Source organism: Chelonoidis abingdonii, chromosome 6 (genome assembly GCF_003597395.2).
Source record: "Chelonoidis abingdonii isolate Lonesome George chromosome 6, CheloAbing_2.0, whole genome shotgun sequence".
NCBI lineage: Eukaryota > Metazoa > Chordata > Testudines > Testudinidae > Chelonoidis > Chelonoidis abingdonii.
The window spans coordinates 98,350,315-98,371,722 of NC_133774.1; the positions used below are offsets into that span (position 1 = coordinate 98,350,315).

At 42.5% G+C, this 21,408-nt stretch overlaps 1 protein-coding gene across 2 annotated transcripts in view; it reads left to right on the plus strand.

Moving 5' to 3' along the window:
- SMC5 (structural maintenance of chromosomes 5) overlaps nt 1-8,128 on the plus strand; it is a 98,127-nt gene extending 89,999 nt beyond the window's left edge. For both annotated transcript variants that reach the window (XM_032798162.2, XM_032798163.2), the window contains exons 22-24: nt 5,336-5,515; nt 5,625-5,720; nt 7,238-8,128. In XM_032798162.2, coding sequence (XP_032654053.1) covers nt 5,336-5,515; nt 5,625-5,720; nt 7,238-7,375 — 414 coding nt within the window. In that variant the 3' untranslated portion in view covers nt 7,376-8,128. The remainder of the gene's footprint in view (nt 1-5,335; nt 5,516-5,624; nt 5,721-7,237) is intronic.
- The last annotated feature ends 13,280 nt before the right edge of the window (nt 8,129-21,408 follow it).

Here is a 21,408-nt window from a genome sequence, read left to right on the forward strand (position 1 = left end):
CTGATCTTACCCCAAGTTCCTTTTTGATCACTGCAGTAGATGGAAACCGAAACCTTGGCTCTTCCTCGACCAACTGTCCTTGTCCTCTTAGTTCTAGTAGTTGGTTAACAGCTCATGGTTCTTTGCTGTTTACCATTAAAAAATTGTAGCGACTTAGGGTACGTCTACACTGCACGATTATTTCGAATTAGCTTAAACCGATATTACAAAACAGATCTAATTAAAAATCGGTTTAGCGCTGTCCACAGTGGGACTCACCAAAAAAAATTGAAATTGATTGTTTTGCGTCATGTCCAAAGTACATCCGATTTCAGGAGCAGTGCACTGTGGGTAGCTGTTCCTGCGCTATCATAGTTCCCACTTCCGTGTTGAGAGCACAGTGCCTGATGGGGCAGAAAACACTGGCCCGGTGGTGCTGGTACAGCCTCACCCTCCCTGTTGTGAAGGCAGCAGACAACCCTTTTGGCGCCTTTTTCGCGGCAAGTGCATTGAGCAAACCACATAGCACAGCCAAATTTTCCCTTTGTTTTTTTACGTGGTGGTGGGGGGAAATAAACTGAGGAGGCTGTTCCTGAACCACGCCAGCACACGTGTATTGAACCTTACGACATTGGGCATCAGCCAAGAATGCAATAATTTTCAGCAGACTGCTGTGGACTGTGGATAAGCTGGAAGTCCTCAGACCCTCCCTCCTTCATGAGCGTCCATTTGAGTTCTCTGGCTTTCCCCGTTACGCTTGTCACAGCCAGCGCTGTTATCTGGAGTTTTTTAGTTCAAACGCTTTGGCATTCTCGTTGCTGTAACGGAGCTGCATTACAACAGATTGTCTGCCCATACCCAGCCATCAGACTAGTATCTCCCATACGGTCATGCCCTGGAGCTCTTTTTCGATGTTCAAACTGCATTGCCCAGCGTGCTGATCAGGCTCCACGCTGGGGCAAGCAGAAATGTAATTCAAAAGTTCAGGGGCTTTTCCTTTTTACCTGCCCGCTGCATCCGAGTTCAGATTGCTGTCAGAGCGGTCAGCTGCTGCACTCTGGATGCCCCGGAGGCCAATAAGTTGATTTCCGTCACATGACACCTAATCCGAGTTTCACTACTTGAAGTTTAGCGGCTACTTCCCTCTCGGGGTTGGGAGGAGTTCCGAAATCGATTTAAGGAGCCGTTTAACTCGATATTAATGACGACATCGTGTGAACGGATACAGCGTTAAATCGGTATATCGGCCATTAAACCGATTTAAAGTCGCAGTGTAGACCTGGCCTTAGTTATTCTGTATTCCAGGATGATGCTGCAGCTTAATTGCTAGTCAAGAGCTGATTTTCCGTGGCACTCACACTGCCCGGGTCCTGGCCACCGATCTGGGGGGCTTTGCATGTTAATCTAATTTTAAATGAAACTCCTTAAACATTTTTAAAACCTTATTTACTTTACATGCAACAATAGTTTAGTTCTATTTTATAGACTTATAGAAAGAGATCTTCTAAAACGCTGACATGTATTACTGGCACACGGAACCTTAAATTAGAGTGAATACATGAAGACTCGGCACACCACTGTATACCCCTGGTATAGACAGAGGTCTTCAGGACAGTACCATTGAACATCAGCTATCTGCCTTTAATAGCATGCTGTTCAAAGGATCCTTGGGATCCCTAGCAGACAATTCACAGACAGCCAGATCCCCTTAAGCAATCCGATTAGCCAGACCAGTGGTCAGGCCACTCTTCCCAAAATAGGAAGTTTTGAGGGCCCTGACAAGTCATCCTTCTGAGCCTCTGACTTCAGTTTCAGCATTTTATTTATTCATTAAGACTTGTTTCTGCCAGACACGGAGCCTTACTGCCTTTTCTGTGAGGACAAGGTGGTGTTCAGGACACTTGATTCCTTTCTACCTAAAGTAAATTCTTCCTTTCATGTCTCCAAAAAGGTTGTGCTTCCTTCATTCTGTCCAAAACCACAGCATCCAACTGAAACAGCGTGGCGCACCTTAGATGTCAGAAGAGCATTGAAAAATCTATCTCAAGTGTAGAGAATCCATGAGGAGATAGGGCTCTCTATTTGTGTCTTTCCAACTGACATGCAAGGGACTCAGAACTTCCAAATCCTCCATCACTAGGTAGATTAGACTCTGTATTGTGGAAACCTACAAATCATCACAGATTCCTATCCCAAAATGGATCAAGGCACACTCCACAAAATTGTTAGCAACTTCCTGGGTGGAATGAGGGCTGCAGAATGGAAAATTTTTACCAATAATTTCCTTTCTGCTAGCAGCATCTTCCACAATTCTACCCACCCTGGACGGCTCATGAGTAAAGCTGTTTTTAGTCACAGGTATTTTTAGTAAAAGTCATGGACAAGTCACTGGCAGTCAACAAAAATTTGCGGCCCATGACCTATCCATGATTTCTACTATATACCCCTGGCTAAATGGGAGGGGGGGCGTGGCCTGGGAGTGCTGCAGGTGCTTGGGGGGCAATCCAGGGGCACTGCTGGATTGGGGGAGCTAGCAGGCTCCCTGCATGGCTCCACACCTTCCTGGAAGCAGCAACATTCCCCCTTCCTCAGTTCCAGGAGCCATGGCCAATGGGAGCTGCCAGGGTGGTAGCAATGTGCAGAGCTGCCTGGCCATGCCTCCACCTAGGAGCTGAGGGAGGGGGAATGTCGCCACCCAGAGCCTGCCTCAACCCATCCTGTGCCTCTGCCCCTTCCTACAGCCAAACTCCTGCTGCTGGGCAGTGGGGGGGCGGGGGATGTGGTGGCCCCAGACTGCCCCAGCAGTGGCCAGTGTGACTGGCCTAGGGGTTGCCTGAGCTGCTCAGGCAGCCCCCGAGCCAGGCACACAAGCAACTGCAGAGGTCATGGAAAGTCACAGAATCTGTGACCTCCGTGACAAACTCTCAGCCTTATTCATGAGTCAAGGATCAGATATTAAGCAGAATCATTACTACATGATCCTCCTCTTGGTCTAATGTACATAGTTATTTCATTATCTCTGGAATATTTTTTAATGATGTGCAAGTTTTACAGTTTAGGAATAACTCATCTGGAAGTAAGCAGGAGCAAAAGATGTGTGGCCAAACTGTGCAGCGCCAAAACGCTTTATCCGCCTCTGAGCTGCACAGAGAAGAGCAGTCCTGATTCCAGAACTATGGGAGACACTGCTAACAGAAAGGAAATTATCCTTAAGAAGTTTTCCATTCATTTAAATTTTTTTATGGAACTTCTTATTGTGCAAAAGTCAGCATGGTATAATACACGATTAACAGTTATCTTTTGTCTGCAACAACAATAAAAATGCTGAGGAACAGAAATGAAATATGAAATCCATGTTTACATTCAACTGGTACCGTTCTAAAGAGAAGGCTCAAAAAAAGAGGAGGCAGCATAATGACTTTTAAAAATTGCTTTTAAACTTGTAATCACTTAAAACCAATTATGATATTAATAGAATCTTCTGAAAAAAGATCGTAGCTCTTGCCGGAGAAATGAAGAATGAGAAACACAGAGTTGTGTTAATTGAGTACACTGACTCTTGGACAAGCGGACATAAAAAAAACTTATGAAGTTGAATTATTTTTTTAATAGCACCTAAATGAACAGCTTCAAGTCCGTCTTATCCTAAAATCCATTTAGATGAACAGAAATCACCAGCCCAGATTTGCAGATCACAGTGTATCAATGCAGTATATGAAAACCATTGACTAATGATTGTGGCTTGGTGTGATCAGTCAGGTACAATAAATAGGGTCTTTGTGGGTAAGTTGGGAACTGTTATATTAATTCCAGTGAAATACATGGTTCCAAAGAGTCAAAGGTGTTGACATGACCCTGAAACTGCCCAACATTGAACAATTTAATAGAAGGTTTGGGGTTTGGTATGTACAGCAACCTCACAAATGCTTAGTATCATAGGTGTAGAGAGATTTTAGAAAGAAAATCTCCCTTGTTTGACAGTCTCTTAGATGGTGGTAACTCCTTTTAGGGGGGGAAAGGAGAAAAAATTGAGATGGTTTATAGCTGGTGGTATTGTTGCTGTTGCTAAAGCTGTTGTTTCCTAGAAGACACGCACACCAGAGGGAAGGAAAAGATCAGCAAAAATAGAAAATGCAGCTTCTGTTTCTGGTGTTGACTCACTGCTGGAAAACACATTTGGTCTTTTTAGATGGGGCTCTTTAGGTCATTGCTTTTGACTGCTTTTTTGGTCACTGGCTCACAGGAGAATTGCAAAATATACAGTTTGAGGTAGCTAAGCCAGACTCTTTTTAAACAGAAGGCAAAATGAAAGGGGTAGAGAAGAGATGAAATAAGACGGGGAAGGAGAAGGGAAAGGGACATATGGAGAGGGGCAACAGCGTCTCACATCACAGGTGATGGTTGGGATTCAGCCAAAGCCGGTGGAAATGATTTCATGTGGGTCCTTCTTTCTGGCCCAATCTAGTCAAGACATCTCTTGGGATTAGGGTGACAAAAGCTCAGCAATGTTACAGTGGACCCCAAGAAATGGTGAGGGTGGCAGCCATGGTGGTGAGGCTCGCTAGAGCAGTTGTTGGCAGACAGCTTCTTCAGCTAATTTTTCCCCCAAACTCTTTTCTTTTCAAGAACTCCAGAAGGAAGTGATGGGCAGAATAGCCCATCTTTCGTTATTTTGTTCACTTAGTACGTCTAATTTCCGACACAAGAAGTTTGGTCAATTGATTTTCAGTTCCACACTTGAATGTTTACCAGGTATAATCTTAACACAGTCCTTGAGTTAAATCAGGAGGCCTTTTTGTTTTAACTAATTCAATTCTGCTGTCTCCTTTTTGCACCTTTTCCCATCAACATTTATTATTACAGGTTTTTGTGACATTTTATAAACTTTCACTCACTTTTTCCAGTTGAGCTCACAATTAGGGTAAATTTCTAGGACCCATTATTACAACAGAACCTCTCATGAAACTTTTGCATTCAATTATGGTTTTATTTATAAAGCACATTGCTGACAATGTTTTGTTTGCTATACAATAGTTTACTAACAAGTGTGGGGGGGGGGAAAAAGTATAAGAACAAAAATTCTAGTAACTTCCCCTTTTTAAAATTACATATCAAATTGGTTAGCTGGGGAATAGGTTAGAGAAAAGTTCTATCTGTAAAAAGAATAGATCAATGCTAAGAGATAAACCATAGTTTAAAACAGAATGAAAGAGTTTATATATAACTGAGTCTGAACACTTTGTTCTCCTAATGTAGGACATACATAAAATGATTTCCTTTCACTTTTCCTGCATTGTCAAATAGGATACACTGTAGGAAACTATAGATGTCTAACATTTCCTGCCTTCTCTCACAGGAGGAGTATGACAAATATGGGATTCGAATTAGAGTTAAATTCCGTAGTAATACCCAACTGCATGAACTGACTCCTCACCATCAGAGTGGAGGTGAGAGAAGTGTTTCGACTATGCTGTACTTGATGGCTCTGCAGGAACTCAACAGATGTCCTTTCAGGGTTGTAGATGAAATAAATCAGGTAAGGTCGCTAGTGCGTGAAACAAGACTTCATTCCACAGGAGTTCATAGAGTGACCACAGGAACTGTAAAAGTATGTATGATTTCCTTTTTTTTTTTTTTTTTTAAAGGGAATGGACCCAGTCAATGAGAGGAGAGTTTTTGAAATGGTTGTGAAGACTGCTTGTAAAGAGAGCACTTCTCAGTATTTCTTTATTACACCAAAGGTGGGTAACTGAAAACTAAACAAAGAGTCGTTTGTGTGTGAGAGAGAGAGACTCTCTCAGCTTCTTTGATAAAAGAATAAATAGCATTGATATAGGTGCTATATAAATGTCTTCTGGTTTGTTTATTTGAGACTATGACAGAGATGAAGTAAAAAATAAAACAGGGTAGTTAGTCCCCTTTAAGGATAGTTGTGGCCTGGGCTCAACCAACTCTGTTCCAAGGCTCAGCCTCTTTAAGAACAGGCATTCTGAAACGTGTGGGTCCCTGGAACAATCGATATAAACAAGCTGAAGTACACGCTGCTGGGAACTAGGGGACCCTCAAGAGACAGGGATAAGGATAAAAAGGCAATTGTGTAGCCCAAACGAAGGAGAAAGATAAAGGTGAGATAACTTACCTTAACAGTCAGACTGAGGGCTTAGGGAGAGCTTAGGAAGGCCAGTGCTGCAGTCCTAGGGAGGAGGGCTGCAGACAACCCTGCACCTAGGGAGGAAAGACTATTCAAGCCTGAGCACAAGGCTGATGGCTTACCGAGCCTGAAAGGGGATTGTGCTGCACTCTCTGGAAGGAGGGCTGTGAAGAACTAACTGACGAGGGAACATACTGTGTGCCTGTGGCCGCCAGCTGAATGGTTTACATTTGTTCTGACCCAAACAACAGCCCCAAGAAGGAACGTTATTTACAAGTTTTGTTTTTCTGTAGTACTTTGGCAGAATTGGGAGGTTTGGTTTGCAGGGACCAGTGGGGTGCCTTCTCTAATGCAGTCTCAGCAAGTACCCTACACTGTTTACTACAGGAAATTAGGAGAGATTATAGGATAAATTGCTTGATCACCAGTAACATTATTAAGGTATTAAGGTAACATTCTCCTACATCCCAAAACTTAATTTATTTAGATGTTAGCTGATGTGAACCAATTATCTGATTATATGACAGTCAAGGGATCTTCCAAAAACCAACTTTTTTCATTGGTCACCTAAACTTCAGTGTGTGATATAGCTTAAGCTTGGTCTACACTTAAAACTTTGAATGACATAACTGCGATGCTCAGGGGTCTGAAAAATTGAGCCATGTAGCTATGATGGCCTAACCCTTGGTGTAGTTGCAGCTGTGTTGACGGAATAATGCTTCTGTCGACCTGGCTACCATCACTCGGGGAGATGATGCTCCTACAGCAGTGGAAAACCCCTTCCGTTGATTTAGGTTGCATCTACGCTACAGGGTTATACTGGAGTAGCAATGGTGCTTTAGCTTTGCCACTGTAGTCTCTGTGGTGTAGACGTGCCCTTAGAGTGGAAAAATGGTGATGGTGTTTGTTATTTCCACCCTTTCATTTCCTTATCCCAGATTCTCCAGGCACTGGGAGACATGCATATGTGGTCAGTGGCAAACAATGGTAAAAGCACCATGCAAAGGTTTTTTGGGGGAAACGTTAATCTATTTTAACTAATACAAAAGCGATGCTTGGTATAAGGGGTGTTGCTTAGTGTGACTTTTTTTTTTTCATTTTTCACAGCTCCTGCAGAATCTCACCTATGCTGAAAAAATGACAGTGTTGTTTGTCTACAATGGACCTTTTATGCTAGAACCAACGAAGTGGAACTTAAAGGCATTCCGTAGGCGGCGGCGACAATTTGAGCAAATGGATCAGTAGTGAATTCCATAGTGTCTTTTGGAGCTACTGGTCTGTGAGACTGTATTTATGAAAACAGTGGTTGAATCTGAGAGGGAAACCTGCAGAGAACTGACAATGAAGAGCTGGGCTTCTTTTTTTTTGAAACTTATCTTCAAATATATGTAATATTTTCTTAGATCTGTTCTAGACATCTATTCCTTCAAAGAAAATCTCATTTTTACCTCGGACTAGCTATCTTAATGGGAGGGCCCCTAGAAACCTGGATCTTTTGCACTTTGCTATATCCAACATACGCATCAGGAAATTTTAGCTGTCTGTTTATTTCTTTCCAAATGAGTTATGTTTGGTCAAATCCACTTTTGTTGAAGTTTTCTAAAGTTGTGATGTATATTAGGTTAATACATTGCACAGGTAACTTGAAGATAAAGTTACAGTGGATAGCTGTGAAGTGGTTCTATTGAAATGGTAACTACGTGAGTGAGGCAGAAGGGTATGTGATGTCACCAGACTCTCAACTAGTGTGATGTAGCCTTCTATCACAGTTTTTTCTTGTGGTGGTTATTAAATATAAAATAGCATACACTATGTAACTAGATGTTATAGTATTATATATATTAACATTTCCCCTTAAACTCTATTTCAGCAGGGTGGAGTGGATTCCTAATTCCAAAACCTTTACTCACACACCACACCCACACCACTACCTCTACCCTCTTTTCCTCCTCCCCCCTCCATATGGACAAATACAAATTTTAGCTTTTTAAACAAAAATTGTACTTCGGCCAGTAGCCTTGTTTTATTTGTCTTCAAAAACAGTTGTGTTCTCTCTTCTGGAGAGCTACAAACAGGATAGCTTCTGGAAGTAACATCAAGCTAAATGTCGTTTGTTTTTGGTGGTGGGTATGGAAATTATTTGTGTAGGTTTTTACACTTGAACTCAGCTATTCTTAACAGCTCTAGTTTCTTTGGAGTGGTTTTGTACTCCCAGTGAAGGATAGATCTCTGATGACATAGCTGTTAAATTCGCTGGCTTCTTGGTGGGGTTTTGGCCATATCTGTTTAAGTACAAATGTTTAACAGTTACAGCTGTCAACAGTAATTGTGAACTCCTGAAATCGAGTATGTCAGCTGGTTGAAATTCTTCTCTGCCTAACTAATCTGTGATACAAAATTATAAAAGGTATAGATCTGTATAAAATTGGAAGACTGCTGTCAGTTACCTTTTCCAACTAATCTTTAGGAAAATGAGCCAATCCCATATGCTCTCTGAAAATCTACAGCAATATGTATCATCTTTATTTTCACCACTGAAGGAGCCATTTGAAGGACGGTATTAGTTTGACTGGCATCTACTTAATTTGCAGTGTGACAAAAGTCTTATTTTAGAAATTAAAGCCTTATTTAACAGGCCACTGTCAGGTCAAATTTAGCCCTGGATGTAGGTTTTGCATAAAACTTTTTTAAAGCTAAATGCCAAAGAAAAGTTTTTTTTCAGTAGTGTACTGTTTAAAACAGACATCCTTTCCACTTAAGTGTTTGTAGTGTTGTCCAAAGCAAATGAGAACCTGAAAGTGAAGCTCACATAACTATTTTAATTCTCCCAAATGAGAGCAATGTAAAAAAATTAATGAATAGCATAAACAGCAAAACATAAACTAGATTCTGAAAAATTCAGTTCTAAAATGTCCATAATTTTTAAACATAACACCTTTTGACTGGAGGGTCCCTTGTAATAAGAAGAGTGGGACTGAGGGAGTTGGTAAAGGAATAGAGAACTGTACACCTCTAGATAACTGGCTTGAATCCTGGTCATTGTGAATCAAAACTAATCAACAGACATCAGCCCTAATGTGAAATGAATTCTTGGAATTAGTCAATTCCTTGAGGACCAGTGTCCATATAATAGAAGTCATATTTGGCAGAGGGACTGAATGAGTACGGAGACTCATTATGTGCAGTATAGTCCTGCAGTGGTATATGCAGGAAGCCTCCCATTGACTTCAGTGGGGCTCTGTATGGTCATACGGTTCTGTCCTTGCACCTCATCAGAAGATGAGGCTTTGAAGCTTAATCTTTGGTCGTTACAAATGGTCTGTCTCCCCAGAACTGAGTTGACTTTCCCCAAATATTGAATTTACTTGGTTAAAAACAAACGTGCAATCTTGCTTACCCTTTGAAGATCATTGTAAGAGGGATGCCATTTCTACTCAGTGCCTATGTGGATTAAGCTGCACATTGAGACGTTATACATACATTAGGGTGACAGAAGCTGAAGGGCTTGAGGTTTATTTTTTTAGGACTATGGCAACAATTGATAGTCTGTATTTGTGGTGTCTTAAACTTAGAAATCTGCAGGGCTTCTACTTGGAGTTCTGTTCTCACACTTACACAGCATATCCCTCCATTTGGCATCTAGCTCTGTTTCTCATTTTTGGAGAGCAGTTCCGCAAAACTTGTTCCAGAAGTTCACTGCCCATCTTCCTGAGTATTAGAAAGCAGCACAAGTAAAGAATATGCAGATGCTACCTACAAGAAGAAAGATTAGTAATAATTGTGTCTCTTAGATAGTGTTGTCTCTGTCTATTCAGGCTTACCACCCAGCTTTCCCTCTTCTGAGTTCTAGCCTTGTGGGACTTGGTACCTGGTTAAGTGGAAGGAACTGAGGCCTTTTGAGTGCTTTTGTAGCATCTACTGGGAATGTACTTGTATAGCCCAAATCAATATTGATTTCCAGAACATTTCTAAAGCTCAATGGTAGAGGGCAGGAGTAAGTGGGTGCATACCACAAGTGAACATTTGCAGAGTAACTCCTGAACAACTAATTCCTGGTATTTATTCTTTCTATTATGGTTAGGAATATGGTCTGTCTAAAGCTGCATTCTCTCTGGAAGGTTGGGTGGTTTTCGTCTTGCAGCCACACTTCACCACTGAAACTATCACTCAAAATCTGAAAGAAAAAAAAAAAGGCAAAACCCACCATTGCCCTCCCACTACCTTTGCTTTATAATTTATTTCATTTATACAAGTTTTAGCAGCAGAGGCAGTTACACTTTTAACCATCTTCTTCCCTATCCACCAGCAACCTTTTCGCCTCTCCCCTCCTGCTGACCAGCAACTTTAGGGACTGAACTGCTGTGAAAACCTTTGCAATTCATTGTAAATGTAGTTGTGTATGTGGGGTTGGAGGAGTCAGAGAGAACAAAGAGAATATTAGATAAATATATTTGCAGGTAATATGTAGGCTTTAATACTGCTTAATAAAGTACCCCTCACAAACCCAGAAATGGAAGGGAGCTCAAATAGCCTTTCATTTTTAACAGAAAAGGGAACTTCCTTTCAAAAAAGAGTGCTGCTTATGTTTTTTCCATTCATTTCAAATAGAAGTGGTACTTGAGATCCCCTTCCACCTTCAGGTTTTGGGAAGGTCATTCCATGTTTTGTCACTAGGGGACTGGAATCAGTATTCCATACATCTTTGTTACTTTGTTATCTTACAGGATGAGGAAGCAACCTTGGAGAAACAGAAAAAGAATAAAAGCTTTCACATAGATTGTATTCAAAATTGAGTGATTATCCAAGAAACTCCTGGCATAGGCTACTGAGCATGGACAGCACTAATGAAATAAAATACTCTAAATTCTCCCTACTCATTCTTAATTTGTAAAAGATAAGAAGACACCCCTTGGAGATCAAGGTGGAACACCTAACTGAGGAAGGGAAAAGGGTACTGCAGTTCTCCCTACAAAGTCCTTATGCTGCAGTGTCACACCTTTACACCATTTGTAACTCATTTTTTAGTGTAAAAGCTAAACTGGGAGCTGTTTTAGATTATCTAGTTAAAATTTATTGCTAGGTGAGAAACTGTTCCTGAGAGGGCAACTATGCTTCTGAGAATGGGCTGAGGGGGCAATATAACCTGTCCCAGGGGCCTGTTTTGGGGAGATAAGTGTAATAGGGTTTTTTCATATTTGCAAATAATTTCTGTAAATTGTTATACATAGACCTGCATAATACTTGGCAGCTATGGCATATTGCTCATTTGTGGGAGGAGGGAGGCATCTGCCAAACTTAAGACCCTCCTATGGGACCTGGAGAAAAGAACTCTGCAGGTAAGTTGGAGAGAGACATGAGATAAGTTTTTTGTTGAGGGGTGGAAAAAGCAGAGGATTGGTTTATCTGGAGGTGAACATGGGGATGGTCACAGAAGATGGAAGGGGGTCTTGGGAAAGAACAGGATGAGGTTGAGGTAACAGGACACAGTGAGCACAAAGGAAGCCTCAAGGAACAGATGATGTAACATGGAATAACATGGAAGAGTTAAGAAAAGGGAGCCAGGATGGGGTTAGAGAGGGAATAAGTGAAATTGAAAGGGGAAGAGAAAGAACCTCAGAAAATTAGAGAGGGAGCATGGAAAAGAAAACGGGCTTTCTGTAGGGAAAAGCAGCCTGGGAAATTAGATAAGGAAGGAAGGAAAGAGAAATAGGAAGAACAAAAAACAAGAGAAACACTATGATGTTTGTTTCGGTTATTTAACAAACATTTGTGGCAAAATATTAAATCATGGCGTGATGGTCAGAGGGACTTTGGGAGACCTGATCGTGTGTGAGAGGTGGGCATGAGAGTCTAGTGTTCCAACAGGGGGGAAAAAAAAAAAAAGGATACTGAGAAATTTTTCATTTTCCACCTCCATCTGCTGGAAGAAGAAAACATTAGCTGCTTTCTGGGATTGCAATAGAGGGTCTAAGAGCAAACTGATTAGTAAGTAAGAAAATATCCTGATGTGACAAAGTGGGAATGTTCTTAATGTTTTCTCTGAATACTGTGTTGATGCCTAAGTTTCCGCTATGCATTTCTTAGGTTTCTAGGTGGGAGGATCAGGGAGTATGATTGTTGCAGAGCCCAAGAAGGCCCCTGTGATACTGTCTGCACAGAGAATGGCCAACACTCTGTCTCCTGGCAACTAATGGCCTGGGCCCCTCCTCTGTAAAGATGCCAACTGATGGTGTTGGAGAACAAAGAGATCAGGCAACCTCCTGGTCCGGGAAAAAGACAAAGGCCAGAGAGTAGGGGCTAGAGAATTTCAGTTTGGAGCTGGCTGGGAAAATAGAGAGAAGCCCAGACGGGGTTCTGGCCTCCCTGGGGTACCCCCAGATGGACCCAACTGAGGGGGTCCTGTTGTCTGTACCCGCAAGACCTGTCTTGGACTGTGTTCCAGTCATCTACATAAACCTTCTGTTTTACTGGCTGGCTGAGAGTCACAGTGAATCGCAGGAAGCTGGGGTTACAGGGCCTTGTCTCCCCCAGATTCCATGACATCTCCATCCTCCTCTAATAATCTGAGTTTTATTTTAAAAGCTTTGGATTGTGAACACTAACGTTAGTTTTTCTGCTTGTTCCAGTCTCATCTCCATTACTACTGGTTTACCTTAGCCTTGGGTCTCACACAGTCTCTGTCACAGACAAGATGGTTGTGAGAGGCAAGAAGACTGAGCAATGCCAAATGTATTTGTAACTAAAATGACAGGCTCCATTGCACAGGGTACTCACAGTAAGAAGTGATTTGACTGGATTGAGACAACGTGGTGGAGTTTTCTTTGAACAGACTAATAAGCAGTAAAATTTTTAGATTTTCCTAACAGTTTTTTAAAAGGAGGGAAAGAGTAGCAAATGTAGGTGGACTGGGTTCTTTGGTCCATTTTCTCTCCCATTTCCTAATGTTAGCTCCCACTTTGCAAAGAGAGTTCATTTTTCTTCCCATGTCCATTACATTAAATACCCCAGAGGAAAAGAATAATTAGACATAAATATGATAATGCTAAATTTTGCACCAAATCTTCAACTAGTATAAATTAGCATAGTTCCATTTAAGCTAACGTACATCATCTGAAGATCTGGCAAATTACCTTTTAAATGTTGGTACTGTACATACCCTTCTGTTTCAGTTCATAACAAGAAAGAGCTCAAACCGCATCTCCATCTCCAAGGATCCTGAGCTTTGAAAAGTTTGTATCCTGCTCTGAATTTTGGAATTTGGGTCCACTCTGGAAAGGTCAGTCAGTGTACAGGCTAAGTATTTTTTGTTTGCTTTTCAAACAAAAGAAACTATAGTTTCCCTTCTCCATCATTCCTGGATACTCATATGTGAATTCTGAGGTGTGCAAAAATACAGGATTGTTTGATGGTGACAATAGGTTTTTTGTTTGTTACACAAAATCTGCTTGAGCAAGGGAAGATGTCTTTTTTTTTTTTTTTTTAGAAGGCACATTATACTAGCTTGTAATTCAGAAACAGGTGGAAAAAGGTATAGTAAATCATACCAACCTGACCATCTTTTTAGCAAAATAATTAAAACCCACTAAAATCTTTAATATTTTGCTTTCCATTTAGTTCTATTTTGTTCTCCACAAAGGTTTCTCAGTTCTATGAGATTTAAGCATTTGTTTGCTTTTAATATGAAATCTACTACTTCAGGGCTTCTGAAATAGTCATTTCCTCCAGCTCAAACACATAGATACTTAAATACTGAGACATTTAAAAATGGCAGAAATGTTTTCTTTTGCTGCAAATGGGCAATTGTAACACTGAACAAATAATGAAATATAACAGTAATAGGAGGTAAAGGGAATTGTAAGAAAATTGCAGGTTGATGACAGCTCTCAGTCCATTACCATAAATAGATGATGTATCTGAGCAAATCAACAGACACTCAACAACTTATTATGTCAATAAGTGTGAACGCTTGGGCTCTTATGTCTCTGGTGTTTGTGAGGACTGAAGACAATTGGAATGTCATGTTTTCTTTATAAACTTAAGTAACTCTTTTTTCATTTTGCATCGTGTCTTTAAAGATACTCTGAGCAATAGTAGATCAGTTTATCCGCAGCCGTAAGGGGAAAGGGAACTGCATTCATCATGTAGAAGTATGAGGATGCTCTAAATAGACATAATGACTGCCCAAGTGGACATCAAAATCCTCATTTGCTCGTTTTAACCATGGACTACCTTGTTCTCAGAACAAATACTCACCTATTTGGAGTTAAGCCTGTGCTTTTTCTGCCCCAGGTGCTCTTGAAAATTAAACAAACCATCAGTACCAAGGGATAGGATGATGATCATATTACTGGTCTGGATTAGCCCAGAAAACTATGCATACTTTGAAACTTCTAACTCTGGGGTCTGTCCTTGTTCAGACCAAATAGGCGATGGACTAAGTGCAAAGAAAACCCCACCAACTTTTAAGTGTTACCCTTGATGGTCCCCTCAGCAAACCTTCCTCTCAACATCTCCTGCACAAAGATTCTAGTTACCCCCATGTTTTGGCCTGTTCAAATGCCCGTGCTCAAAAAAGTCATACAGGAGTGGAACAGGTGCCAACCACAATGATGCGTGAATGTCTGGAAATCCATCACTGCCCATTGACTGTTTTTTCAGGGTTGGCACTTAAATAATGGAAAACTTCTAGTTTTAATTTTGGAGGGTCTACATAGAGACCAGGATTGTGCTGCCTTGAGAGCCAGGCCTTTGTGGTCAGGGCTCCAAGATTATAATATAGATAAATTGTCCATAGGGTAGGAGCTCTTATGGAGAGAGATGGATGCTTTGAAGGCTGCAGCCAAGCTAAAACCAAGGTGGCTTTCTCTGGCCCTTCAGCCTGCCCCTTATTGCTCTTATAACCCTCTCTCTGAGCTTTTAAAGAGAGGCTTTTTGAGAGCAGCCTGCCCTCATAACAATTTTCCTGGCTAGAAGGCTGGAAGAATTCCTGGCGATCAGGAACCGCTACCTAGTCTTGCAGCAAAACAAAATAGTGATCAAGATAATACCTCATTTTTCTTCAATAAATCCTTCTCTTTATCTTATGGCCAAGGATGTCTCTTCTTTCTCCTTCTGCTTCTCCCCACAAACCCTAAAGGAGCAGAAAGTGCATATTCTGGATATTAAAAAGGGCCTTGTATATCTAGCTGAAAAGCCCCTAAATTATGGGAAATGGTGTAATCTATTTGTCCTCTACAGCTGAGCTGAGATGGAGGCAAAAACCTCAGTGGCCTACTGAGCTCTGGAGTGCTCAGAGCAAAGAAGTTCCCACTACCACTGGAGCACTTGAAGCTGTTGAAGATAAGGGGGCTTGCCGACTTTCCATTGGATGTAAGTGCTGTGAGTCATTCCCAGGGAGGAGGAAAACAAACTGAGATAAGTCTGAGTGGGGACAGAGGGACCTACCTGCAACACTGTCCAAAGCCTGAGCATAGGGAAAGTCCCATACTCTATAGGGATGCTGGCAACGGATAGCTGGGGCATGGGGAAAGTCCAAGGAAGGTGTCCAGGAAAGAGAAGAATTGGGGACGTCTTCATCACCAACACAAGCAGTAACCGATGGCCCCAGCTTAGAGGTTTGTTTAGACCTCAGGTCATCCCACCAGTGTCACAGAAGTATTTTAATGGGCTTCAAGTGTGTGGGAAACTGGACCCACCTGCTAGAACTTCCCTTCCTGCTTCCAATCCCACTAGTCCTTCTCACTATGGGCTTGTCTACTCACAGTTTTGGTACTGCTTTAACTATGGTGGTTTGAAACTGGCATAGCTAAAGTGTTACAATCTCTAATGTGGATGCAGTTATACTTGTATAAAAGTGCTTTATCCTGGAATAGTTTATTCCCATAAAGTTTGTAGGGATAAGCTATACCGGTATAAGCATCTTTATACCACTGTAAGAGCATCCACACTCAGGATTGTACCACTTCAACTATTTTGGTTTAAAAAAATGCATCTCTAAGAACATGTCTACACTACGAAATTAGCTTGATTTTATAGAAGTCGATCTCTAGAAAGCGATTTTATACAGTTGATTGTATATGTCCCCACTAAGCGCAGTAGGTCAGTGGAGTGCGTCCTCAATACTGTGGCTAGCATCGACACACAGAGTGGTGCACTGTGGGTAGCTATCCCACAGTCCCTGCTGCCCACTGGAATTCTGGGTTAAGCTCCCAATGCCTGATGGTGCAAAAACATTGGCATGGGTGGTTTGGGGTACATGTTGTCAGTCTTCCCTCCCTCCCTCCTTGAAAGCAACGGCAAACAATTGTTTAGCGCCTTTTTTTCCTGGGTTATCCATGCAGACGCCATAGCATGGCAAGCATGGAACCTGCTCAGCTGTGCACTGCTGTTGTGAGCATTGTAAACACCTTGCGCATTATCTTGCAGTATATCCAGATCCTGGTTAGGAGCCGCCAGCACAAGGACGATTGTGAGGAGGACATGGACACAGATGTTCCTGAAAGCACAAGATGTGGCAATTGGGATATTATGGCAGCTTTGGGGCACGTTGATACAGTGTGTCAAGGTGTCACCTCCACTCTGAACTTTAGGGTACAGATGTGGGGACCTGCATGAGATAACCTCTATGCTTATTTACCAGCTTAGATCTAGTAGCTGCCACCACCAATAGTTTAAACAAATGTTTATGGGAGAGTCATTTGGAAACTCTGTCTTTCTCCCAAATATTTCCCCAGTCTTTATCCCCTTTTTCCTGGCAGGATTGAGACTGATTCACCTCCCACCAGTTCCTGGTAAGCCCAGATCCAAAAAACTTTTGGCTCTTAAAACAAGGAAAAATCAATCAGGTTCTTAAAAAAAACTTTTAATTAAAGAAAAAGGGTGAAAGGGAATACCTCTGTGAGATTAGCATGCAAGCTACTCTCACAGACAACAGATTAAAAACACAGAGAATGTCCCTCTGGGCAAAAACTTAAAGTTACACAAAAGAAACCCAATTTGATTTTCCCTCTTATGCAAAAGAAGTCACAAAAGAAAATAAAAATAATCTAATACATTCCTTCTCTAAATACTTACTACTTTTAAGAAATTTTAGATGGCTGATTCCTGGATCCTTCACTCCAGCACAAACTTACTGAACAGACAAAAGACTGATTTCCCTCCTCCCTCTTTGAAAACATCCTGTCCCTCCATTGGTTTCTCTGGTCAGGTGTCAGCTAGGCTATGTGAACTTCTTAACCCTTTACAGGTAAAAGAGGAATTAACCCTTAACTGTTTGTTTATGACAGAGTGGAACACTGATTCTGGGCCTGGCAAACAAGCACAGACTGGTGGGACCACATAGTGTTGCAGGTATGGGATGATTCCCAGTGGCTGCAAAACTTTTCCATGCGTAAGGCCACTTTCATGGAACTTTGTGAGTTGTTTTCCCCCACCCTGAAGCGCAGGAATACCAAGATGAGACCTGCCATGACAGTTGAGAAGTGAGTGGCGATAGCAAGTGGAAGCTTGCAACGTCTGACTGCTGCCAGTCAGTCAGGAATCAATTTGGAGTCGGCAAATCTACTGTGGGGACTGCTGTGATCCAAGTAGTCAAGACAATCAATAACCTTTTGCTAACAAGGGTAGTGACTCTGGGAAATGTGCAGGTCATAGTGGATGGCTTTGCTGCAATGAGGTTCCCTAATTGTGGTAGGACAATAGATGGAACACAATAGATGGAACACATATCCTTATCTTAGCACCGGACCACCTTGCCAAACAGTACATAAACCGCAAGGAGTACTTCTCAATGGTGCTGCAAGCACTGGTGGATCACAAGGGACCCTTCACCGACATCAATGTGGGATGGTCGGGAAAGGTGCATGACGGTTGCATCTTTCGGAACTCCGGGCTGTTAGAAAAGCTGCAAGAAGGGACTTTCTTCCCAGACCAGAAAATTACCATTGGGGATGTTGAAATACCAATAGTTATCCTTAGAGACCCAGCCTACCTCTTGCTCCCATGGCTTATGAAGCTGTACACAGGCAGCCTGGACAGTAGTAAGGAGCAGTTCAACTATAGGTTGAGCAAGTGCAGAATAGTGGTAGAATGTGCCTTTGGATGTTTGAAAGGGCATTGGTGCTGTTAGCTGAGTAGGTTAGACCTCAGCGCAACCAATATTCCCACTGTTATTGCTGCTTGCTGTGTGCCAGGCAGCCAATTTTGAACAGCCAGACACCAGGGCAATTAGAAGAACACAGTTAGGTGCGCTGGAAAAGTTAGGGCTTTGAAAAACAGTTTCATGACTGGACGGGCTACGGTGTGACAGTTGTGTGTGTTTGTCCTGGATGCAAAACTGCACCCTTTTTTGAATGTACTTCCCTGTAAGCCAATCCCCCTCCCCACTTTGACCACACCTGGCAAAGGAAATAAAGTCCCTATTGTTTTGATTCCATTCATTCTTTATTTTAAAAAAAATTGAGATCGCTGACGAGGTAGGCCAGGTTGGCTGGGGGAGGAGGGAAGGACAAGGCCACATTGCTTATTATAGCCTCACTACAAATCAAAGCTGTTTGAATGACAATCTTCTCTTGCTTGGGCCATCCCCTGGAGTTTAGTGGCTGGGTGCCCAGAGCCTCTCCCCCAATGGGTTCTTGGGCATCTGGGTGAGAAGGATATGGAACTTGGCAAGGAGGGCAGGTGGTTACACAATGGATGCAGCAGGGGTCTGTGCTCTAGTTGCCTTTCCTGCAGCTCCACCAGATGCCTGATCATGTCTGTTTGCTCCCCCATTCGCCTCAGCATCTCCTCCTGTGTGTTCCAAACACACACACTGTACGCTTTCCTGGCCTCTGCCATCGAATGCCTCCATGCATTCAGCTGTGCCCTATCAGTGTGGGAGGACTGCATGAGCTCTGAAAACATGTCATCACGAGTGCGGGGTTTTTTGTGTGCCTTCTAATCTGTGATAACTTCAGGGATGGAGTTGATATGGGGAGCATAGAAATATTTGCATCTGCAGGGGGGATAAAAAGAAAGAGTACAATTTAAGAAGATACATTTCTGAGAACAAAAGTGAGACTCTTTCACAGTGAATCAAGCAATTCACAGCAGACAGCACATGTGTTTTAGGTATGTAAACAGAGTCAGGATGAGCTTTACCCTGACATCTGGTGGTGAACTGTGGCGAGTTGTGGAAAATAACTTCAGGGGCTGGTCTTGTTTGCATAGGCACACCCATCCCACCTAGCATGAGCCCACAGCTGCCCAAATGGTCACTTTGGCTGCTGTGGGATCGCCAGTTTCTCTGTTATTGGGGCAGGAAGAATAAAATGTTGTTACCCTGATTATGTGAATCAAGACCAGTGAAACTGTTTTCTGACTGAGGGACTCACCATCAACTATGTAGCACTTGCTAGACAAGGGACATGGGTTCCAAAACCCCATGAATTGAGTGAGAGGTTGGGGACAGGTATTTGCACCTGATGGTATAGGCCCCTTTTGGGGGCCTGAACACCAGTTGCACTATCTCCTCTCTCGACAATTGAATAGCAGAGCTAATTTTGATTCCATTAAGAATCTAGTTACAGGCTGCTGTGCTGAATTCACTTTGGGCCAATGGTGCACCTGCACTGGGGCTCCCCTTCTACAAGGTTAAATCACTAAAGAGCTAAAATTCTAAGAGCTGAGATCACTGAGTGCTGTGTTAACTAGTGGGGGAGCCTGAAGATGTATTGCTAAGCAGCTGGCAGAGTGGAGCGTTTTGCAGGACAGTTGGAGTGGCCCACAGGACAGCGTGTGGAGTGAAGTGGGACAGAGTGGCTCATGGTGAAGGCTGCAGCAGAACCCCACAGAGAGGTGGGGCAATTGGCCTCAGAGCACGTAAGGTGCCCCTTAACACCCCCCGCACACCTTCCCCCCCCCCCCATTTCCACCAGGCTGGGGGAGGTAAAACTCTGCAGATAAACTTTTGATAAACTCTGGGGCTGCACTGACCAGACTTTCTGACAGAGACTTTTGGGTTGTTGGACTTTTGTGACTTTGGGGTGATCTTTTGGGTGGTTGGACTTAAGACCCTGAGGGGAAAGGGATACTGCCAAACTTATTTGGGGATGGGTCTTTTGCTCATGGTTTGTGTTATGAATCCTGTTTGTGGTGTTTCCCCAACATAATGCCTCATTGTTTCCCTCCTTTTATTAAAAGGATTTTGCTACACTCAATATAAAAGGCAAAATGTAACCTTGTACCTGTAACCCTTCTGCCCGTTTGAGTTGGCAGCAATAATGGCCGGGTTCAGTATCTAGGGATTCCGTTTCAATAACACAATGCAAAACTGGCTTGAGCCTCCACCCAGTGACCTGGGACAATTACATACCACTCCCCAGGTGCCTCTAGGAGGCAATACTTCCCCTCTCGCAAGCAGAGTCATTATTCATAGCCTGTCAAGTCACACTGACATAGGCTTCCAGTCTGGAAACCATTAAAGGCTACCACGGCAATGGCTAGTACATAAAAACAGACCAAACATATATAAATGTATTAGCTTTTCAAACTGCTTGGCTAAAAGTACTACTCCATCCTGTCCCTCTCCTTCCCTGAGGCTGCAGGTCCCCATGCACAGGCACGAAAAGAAACAAGTCGTCCTTTGGAAACTAGGGCTGCTCAAAACTTTTATGTTAGCATAGGCTTTTGATGTGCTTGAGGTAGTCAGTGGTTTCTAGTTTCTCCCTCAGCGCCCTCCCAATGTCTGTTTTGGAGGAGGATATTTTTACATCTGCCATGGTCTGGTTTGGCATAATAGGAATGAAGGAGAAGAATAACTTCTTATCTACTAGTTAGGTTGCTCACAGTCCTATATGCTACCAATTCTCTGGTACCTGGCTAGATATTCTTGTTTCATTGTTCAGGAGGGCCTAGATTTTTAAAGGTATTTAGGTAACTGCTGCACTTAGCACTGCAAGACCTAAATTTCATTTTCAAGGGTATTTTGGGCACTTAGGAGCCAAAATCCCACTGACTGTCAATGGGATTTAGGCTTTTAAGTACCTGAATCACTTTTGAAAATGAATCTTAGGCTCCTAAATCAGTTACTCCTTGCAACGCTGAGTGCAACAATGCTGAAATACCTTTAAAAATCTGGGCCAAAGTTCTGTGTATTGCAGTATTTGGTTGCAGCATCCCATTGAAGAAGAATGATGACACTCGTTCAGTTTGTTTGTTTCCTGTGTTTACTGCAGGAAGGATTTAATACCCACTGTCTGGGCTGGCATGCTATGGCACTATGAGAAATCTTATTGGCA